The 8,854-nt window shown below is 35.1% G+C and overlaps 1 protein-coding gene across 1 annotated transcript in view; it reads left to right on the top strand.

Moving 5' to 3' along the window:
- The window catches only part of LOC121381018, a 19,148-nt gene extending 12,256 nt beyond the window's left edge, over positions 1–6,892 (top strand). The window contains exons 6-10 of the mRNA XM_041510095.1: positions 547–610; positions 1,627–1,748; positions 3,581–3,653; positions 4,718–4,845; positions 6,542–6,892. Coding sequence (XP_041366029.1) covers positions 547–610; positions 1,627–1,748; positions 3,581–3,653; positions 4,718–4,845; positions 6,542–6,624 — 470 coding nt within the window. The 3' untranslated portion in view covers positions 6,625–6,892. The remainder of the gene's footprint in view (positions 1–546; positions 611–1,626; positions 1,749–3,580; positions 3,654–4,717; positions 4,846–6,541) is intronic.
- Positions 6,893–8,854: the final 1,962 nt, after the last annotated feature.

Genomic DNA, 8,854 nt, shown 5'->3' with positions numbered 1-8,854 from the left:
TAACAGAGACTTTTTAACGATTGTAATTACGTATCAACTATATTTTTCTGCATAAAATATTAGTGGCTGTATATTAATCGTGTTTCTGATCGTTCTAATATTTGTACTAGGTTAAATTTCACTTTATTTGCTAAAATATAATTTTTTCGTACGTACGAAATTATTTGAAAACAAAATCCAGTTTGGGTTTTTTCAAATATTAATACAACCAGAAACACATTGAATATACAGACACTGATATTCTAAACAAGAAAATATATTTAATATGTAAGTTTAATCGTAGACATATTTTATTAGTCGGAAACATCTTACAATGCAGCAAACTCAGGAATGTCCCTTTAAGGTGAACAAGATCTGTGAAAACAGGCTTGTCTGGCTCAAGTTCAGAGCGTGCTTATTTTACTTTTTAAAAAAGGACTAACAGCTATTTTATAGTAAGATTTCATTTCAAAGATAATAAACGGACATTAACTGTGATCTAAAATACCAAGACTGTGCGACTCACGATAGGTTTACCCTGTGTTTTCTTTTGTTTTCTTGTTGCAGCTTTATCTGATACTTGCACCTGCCAAGTAACGCGTGCAAAGGCAGACATGGCGAAAATGTGCACGTACGTATGCTGTATCTATCCGGTAGTGTATCTTGTAGTATCATAATGGTGTATTTTTTAAAATATACTAAAGTTAGAAGAAACGTTGGAACGATGAATCGTTCTGGAGAGTGGCAGTCCTCTTAAAGACAAACAAAACTGATATTGATTTATACGAGCAAGCGAAACATTCATTTGGACTTCGCCTCGTGCAATGATATGATTCAGAACACGTTAGTTGTTTTTTCATTCAGAATTAATGCGTCTTTCTGAATTTGAAGTAGATTGCACAGTTCTTCACATTGTGTCTTGCTTTACCTCTTGAATGTGTATATTGATGTTGTTCATAGCTTCATGTTTGCATTTACCATAGCTTTCATCCAACAGCCGATGTATGTTTCGTGCTGGGGTGTCGTTAAACATTTGTTCTTTTCTTTCTTATGTTATACAAATTCGTTGTTAATAATTATTGCTTACAACCTATATTTTAAGTAAATACAGATTATCTTCCCATAATCTCTTTATAGAAATGGGCAGATACCACAATATTGACAGGAATAATAGAATTTGTCGTCTATGTAATATGAATGTTGTAGAAGACGAATATCATTTTGTTCTAGTGTGTCCTTTCTTCAGTAACATAAGAGATAAATATATTAAACTTTTTTTATTACAATAAACCATCAACATTTAAATTAACGCAACTACTGTCCAGCGACAATTCGAAACAGCTAATTAAATTGTGTAAGTATTTGAAAACTGCTACCACGCATAGAACAGACAACATTGATACATGAAATATGTTATTATTGTATATTATTGCTATGCATGCATTACCCATTTGCTATAGAATTTTATCGGTTGTAACCCGGTGCTACATACCATTCCCCGCAGTGTGCACATTATATTATTTTATATATAAATATGTATGTATGCCTACAAAATGTATATTTTTTGGCAAAAATAAAATGTATTAATGTATGTTGTGTGTATGTTGTCTACGATGATACCTATCGCTGTTTATGCCAATTTTTCAGTGCCTTGCAAACCGAAATAAGCTGTGTGGCAAGCAAGAAAAACAAGGGATGTGGTGGTCACAAAGGTCCTGATGACATTGGAGACCATGCCCGCAAACAAATGGATAAACTTAGCTCGTGCAGTACGTTACCATTGAGATCCTGGCGCATTTTGTAATTCATAGAGAAGCTTACAAAATCTACCCAACTGCGATAATGTAGTGAATAAGCCATTGGACTTAAGACTCGAAATAGCCATCCTTTTGTTAGACCCAGCTGGAGAAATAGAAATTCACTTACTAAAACTACAAAAAAAGTTCGCACGTCATTTTGAAACTGATGTATGTACGACGATCTCATCTGTTATCTAACTCGTGATTTTGTTATATTTTTTATTCCATAATGCTCTAAAATACATCTCAGGTGTCCTCGTTTCCCACACACTATTTCAAACTCTCCATTCAACCCGTGCTGTTTTATTATTGTTAACAAAACCTGAAGCAATATGTCGTGATAAATTGATTTTTGTATAGTTCTGTAAATCAAATATAACTACAGTGAAAATGGGCGTAGGGTATCAAAACTGGCAGTTAAACACAAAAAAGCTGGGAATCCTACAGTCCTATCATACATTTTCCATCTGTAGGGATGTAGGCCTTTAAAACATCACTATGAGCATTCGTCCCCCCTCTGGCTCATGGACTATATTTTTCTATTAGCAGGGCATATATCTTTGGGCATGCTGTTGAAAAAAAAAAAAAAACTATACGTAGTACTAAACTAAATAACTTCCGGCTGGGTCAAAGTTTGATAGAGAAGTTAACACCATAAGTCCTTTGATTGGTGATAAATGTAAGTGTGTTGGTTGGTTGTAAAAACATGTATGGGGTACCTGTAAAACACAAAAGTACTCAGATTTTGTGCGGAGACGCTACCCGTTATCCCTGAAATGAGCAGCTTGACTTCCGATTGTTTCTGATTCACTTTAAGGGTGAAGGGTGGTAGTATTTATATCCGTGGTGTTTATGTCGATTGATACGCTGCAGGTAGAAGTTGTAGCCACATATGTTACTATTGTCGTCTATGGGATTTGATTTGGTAGTATACACCCAGCAGGCCAATATTTTCTTCGTATGTCTATCCCTTTATTTGACCTTAGTCTGGTACCGTCTCCTACCAAGAATGAGTATAAAGGGACTGTCCTGGGTTTGTCCTTAGTCTGGTACCGTCTCCTACCAAGAATGAGTATAAAGGGACTGTCCTGGGTTTGTCCTTAGTCTGGTACCGTCTCCTACCAAGAATGAGTATAAAGGGACTGTCCTGGGTTTGTTGCCATTGTAACATGATTTTAACTAATATATCCGTTTTGATGACTAAAATTACATATTAAATATATTTTCATGTTTAGAATATCAGTCTGTATTTTTAAAAAGGTTTTTGTTTATAGTAGCTCAAACAGGAGTTTACCTTGTAATAATTTCGTACGTATGAAAAAAATAAATATATATACATTGTTTTACGAAGAAAATTTAACAATGACTGCTGAAAACATTAGCATTCGACCACAAATACATTGGATGTACAGCTACTGGTATAATTCTAAACAAGAACATGTATTTAGTACGTAATTTTAGTCGTCAAAAAGGCTCTGTTTGTCAGAAACCTCTTTCAAATGTCTGTAAATCCAAACCCAGGACAATCCATTTAACCACTCAGTGTGGTGGTTCAAGGCCACAGTACGAAAATCAAAATAATGAAAAATCTCCAGAATTTATTAAGTAATACTTAGTCTTCGATTAATAAGAGACATTTTGTAACGGGTAACTTGTCCAAAAAAAAGTTTAATAGTGTTATTTTCATACTATTTATCAATTTAAAACTCGAACGTTTACTATTTTTGGGTTTATCCAATATATTTGAGTATAACAATTGTTGTTGTATTTTATTATTAATTTTTGTTTGTTTCCTTTTTCAGCTAAGACCGATACCTGCAAATGTGAAATAGTTTATTCTAAAGCCGACCTAGGTACAAAGGCCAAAGAGTGCACGTAAGCATTGTACCTTTTTAGTAGAGCATTCATGAAAATGACAGTTTAAGTAATGCATCATAGCAAAGGACTAGCACACAAACCATAAGCACATCTTGGGGGGCCATGTATATATTGTATAGTTACTATTATATTCACACACACGCACGCACGCACGCACGCACACACACATATATATATACATACATATACACACAATCGAGACTGGTCTAAAGGACACCTGTATACAGCAGTTACCTGCATAAAACGGTCACCAAAAAACCTGTCCAATGCATTTCCTTCTGTATTTTACTGTAATAGCCAACAGTTGAACACGATCAACTATCCACTATTTTGGGATCAATATATATGGTTGAGCCTGCTATAACGGCCACAGAAAATATCGACCACTATTTTGTTTTGTACAAAATATGTATACACACACACACATACACACACACACACACACACACATACACATAGAGACAAATAGACAGACAGATAGATAGATAGATAGATAGATAGATAGATAGATAGATAGACAGACATATAGATAGATGCATGAGTGTGTACATTGTATATATAACTATATATATAAATATACATATATATATATATATATATATATATATATATATATATATATATATATAAAAGGGAAATGTGTTATTAATGGAAAAATGTATCATGTTTCCTCTAAGACGATGTCAGAATTACCAAATGTTTGATATCTAATAAAACAATGTGCTCTAGTGGTGTAGTTAAACAAAATAAAGTAAGTTGTATAAATACCGGTAGTGTATTATTTTATGCCCTCTTGAACGTAATCTACCTAGGAAACCCCCCAGGGTGTTACATGACTTTAAGAAAATTTTAAGAATGTTTGTATTAGCAACTAACGCTCTCTCTCTCTCTCTCTCTCTCTCTCTCTCTCTCTCTCTCTCTCTCTCTCTCTCTCTCTCTCTCTCTCTCTCTCTCTCTCTCTCTCTCTCTGTGTGTGTGTGTGTGTGTGTGTGTGTGTGTGTGTGTGTGTGTGTGTATCTCTGTTTATTTTTACATTACTTTACGCTTTGATTATTGCATAGGGCTGCCAAAGCTGCTAAGAAATGTCTGGAGGACCTTAAGACAAATAGTACGGCAGGATGTGATGGGAAAACTGCACGCGCTAATGTAATCAAAATCTTTGCGCAACCGCGGATTAATAAGTATTGTGGTAAGTAGTGTCATGTATGTCTTCTCTGGAAATTCTCAGATAAGAAACAAATCGCATAATAGAATGAGTTGGTAGCCAATTACTTTCTCAAATTTCACGCACAAACCTGACCAAGCATTAACAATATATGTGTGTGTGCGTTTTCTCAAATTTCACGCACAAACCTGACCAAGCATTAACAATATATGTGTGTGCGTTTTCTCAAATTTCACGCACAAACCTGACCAAGCATTAACAATATATGTGTGTGTGCGTTTTATACTTTATGTGTGCGAGTGTGTGTGTGTGTGTGTGTGTGCGTGTGTGTGAGAGAGAGAGAGAGAGTGTGTGTGTGTGTGTGTGTGTGTGTATGTGTGTGTGTGTGTCTGCTATTACCAGATTGTGTTTTAAATAACAAAATATGCTATTCCTTATGTCACAACCAGTGATGCACGGTACGGTTATAGCCCGATTATCGATATATCAGGATTCAGATAATAAATAATGTCTATTGCGATACACACGACATGTATCGATACACTAGACTATATACGCGTGTGTCATGCTATATGTCAGACAACACTGCTAAAAAGTATAACATGTAATTGGATGCAACTTCAGAACGACATAGTCTAAATTTTCTACCTGCACGTCGTGCATGTAAACGTCGTCAAGTTGACATTCGGTGGATGTGACCAGGATTGTAAATAAGACCTAAGGGAAATCGAAAATGGCGCGTGGCAGAGAAACGAAAAACAACGTGTCTAAGTTAGACGCCGAAATATTAAAATTATACTGGTACCTGGTACTTCAAGGCATAAATCAATTTTATAATCATTAATTAATTTAAGACGGGGTAATAAGGGTACGATGTTGATACTTTGTTTATAATTTTATAATCTAACTGTTGTGGGGGAAGACCTGTGCCATATTGTGACTACTTTGTCAGCCTTCGCAATGGTTCATGCCATGTTCTAAAATCTAAACTCAAAGTAATTTAGTTAATTGTTCTTAATGACTGTCCCTTGTTACCCCATGGATGGGGTTATAAGGGACTGTCATTGGTTTTATTTAATGTTTCTATTATACCTGCAGTAGTGTGTGAACATTTGTGTAGTTAATTTAATTGCATTCGTTTCTATTAACATTGATATAATTAAAGGGACATTCCTGATTTGTCTTCAAATAATTTCGTACATACGAAAACAATTATATTTTAGGAAATAAAATGGAATTTAACCTAGTACAAATATTCGAACGATAAGAAACACTAATATTTTATGTAGAAAAAATATACATGTATTTGATATGTAATTACGATCGTTAAAAAGTCTCTGTTTGTCGATAACATCTTAAAAATTGCAGCAAACTCTGGAATGTCCCTTTAACAAAGAAGTGTGTTTCTTACATATCCGTTGGAGGGAACATCATGCGTTATTTTTTATAACACATGGGTTGTTGACACACGTACGGCTGTAAATAACTTTTAGTCGAAAAAGATATTAAAAGATGCTTAAAACCTGGTTTTTTGAGGATATGTAAGAAATATATATAAATCGTGTCCGTTAGATATCATTTATCTCATAACTCGTTGTTTAAAAACGTATCAAAATCGCTTTCGCTTGTTAGATACATTTGAAAACAACTCGTGAGATCAATGGTATCTAACGGCCACTCACGTATTATTCTCTATTTAGCGGAATTCATTTCTTTACAGTTGCAGGTGCTGATTCTGTGTCTGGACTTGGGTTCGCTGTTGGACTATGTGTCCTCTTGCTGCAGATGGTTATGTGGATCTGATTCTCTCCATGGCATCATCTTTCCTTCTTCATTTTACTATTACATTCAATAATACGCTGATTTATTATTAAAAAACAACAACCTAGTTTGCTTTCTACGATCATCCACAAAAGCTAAGGGTGTATTCAGTTTATGTTATAATCACTATATTTTGAACAATTGCAATGATTTTGTGAAAACAAAAATGCCCGGGAGTTGCCACGTGTATGAATTTATTGCTATTATAACACGTTTGCGACTGAGAGATCGCCGCTAATGACTAACCTTGCCCACTCATATTCTTAAAGGGACATACCCTAGTTTCAACGCGTGAAAACTAACACTAAAGTTTAGTTAATCTACAAACCTGTACATTTGGATAAAGTTACAATTGAGTGAAACATGAGTCTGTGACTTTGAAATGGTGAAATGCCCTCTAAAAATAGACTAAAACTCGACTCCATAACTGTTACTTCTCAGGGGCACGTGCGTTTTTAAAAATATGAGAAGTGCATTTTGTGATATCAAAAATACCAGGATGACCAAAAACACTTTGAATGTACGGAAATTGATAATCTAGACAATAAAATCTAAGTAAAGTATGATTTCAGTTATCAAAAACAGCTATAATAGTCAAAACTATGTCTTAATGTTTAAAAACTAGGGTGTGTCCCTTTAACAAGAAGATGTATTTAATGTGTAATTTTAGTTTTAAAACATCTTACAAGGGCAGCAACCTCAGGATAGTCCCCGAGTTTTGTTGTTTGGCTTTTCTCATTGGAATGGTTGTGAGGCCTGTTTCCAGGGCAAAACATGTTTATGGGTAACCAGACAAATAGTTCTTGAACGTTGGTGCTGTTTATTGTCGCTGAACGCATCCCTATTTTACGGGGATGACAGGAACTATATATTTTGTTGCTGTCTGTGATTTTGAATAATAATAAGGCACGCAATATAAAAAATTTCTTTTGATAGTTATATTGGTTTGCACATTTTATATAACGAATAACTCGCTAGTTGCTTCGTTTAACACTTTAAAAAATATTGTATGTAATTATATACTGTTATAATATTCCAAAGGTGTACACGAATTGGCCAATATCATTTCAAAAACAAATCAATCAAGGCAAATATTATGTTTATTATAATTGGCATAGTATCTTTAGAAGTTATAAATTACATTATCCACGCTTCATTGGTGTATACCTATTAAACACACACGCACGATCACATTCACACACACACACACACACACACACACACACACACACACACACACACACACACACACATTGACATTAAATTTAGTTTAGTTTAGTAAATATATTCAGTATACATCTTTGGAGTAAAAACAAAAATGTAACTGAATTTGATGATATGAAATGTTTACTGTTTCATTGAATAAAAAATTCTTTTATACCAATTTGCATGTGTATTGTTTTCTGTTTTTGTTTCTGTGTTTGTTTGTTTCTGTTGTGCAGATTCCTATATTTGTAACAATTAAAAAAAACCCGCCACAAACATTTAACACAGAGACAAAGTCACTGTATTGTTATGAAAATGCATGTCTAACTGGTAATAGCATGTGACACTGATTATATGTACTATTATCTATTCCCACTTAATATATTTTTATGTAGTATCAGGTCTACTCGGTCATCCCCCTAATGTCTACTTGCTTCCGCCGTGTCTATTAATATGCGGTATACACTTTAGGTTGAAACCAGAACATAGTAAAAATATGGGGGGGGGGGGGGGGGGGGTCTGAAAATGGTCTGAACTGACTGCGATTTTTATCTAAAATGAAGATTACTAACAAAAATACTCTTTAAATCGTAAATGCCATGTGACAGCTTATTTCCCTGCTGGGAGATTAAAATTATTATGAGGTGACATACTTTTTATACACGTACTGGCTGGGTGAATTGATGCATTGCATTTATCACATTTATATACTAGTGGCATTTGCTCTTAGGATTAATCCCCGTCGGTAGGCCCATTCGGGCTATTTCTATCCAGCCAGTGCTCCACAACTGGTGTGACAAAGGCCGTGGTATGTACTATCCTGTCTGTAGGATGCTGTCTGTATAAAAGGTCCCTTGATGCTAATCGAAAAAAGTAGCTCACTGCGTGTTGACGGCGAGGGCGGGACGTAGCCCAGTGGTACAGCGCTCGCTCGATGCGCGGTCGGTGTGGGGTCGATCCCCGTCGGTGGGCCCATTGGGCTATTTCTCGTTTCAGCCAGTGCACC

The sequence above is a fragment of the Gigantopelta aegis genome, chromosome 9 (genome assembly GCF_016097555.1).
Source record: "Gigantopelta aegis isolate Gae_Host chromosome 9, Gae_host_genome, whole genome shotgun sequence".
NCBI classification, from domain to species: domain Eukaryota; kingdom Metazoa; phylum Mollusca; class Gastropoda; order Neomphalida; family Peltospiridae; genus Gigantopelta; species Gigantopelta aegis.
This window is presented reverse-complemented; position numbering and strand designations above follow the sequence as displayed.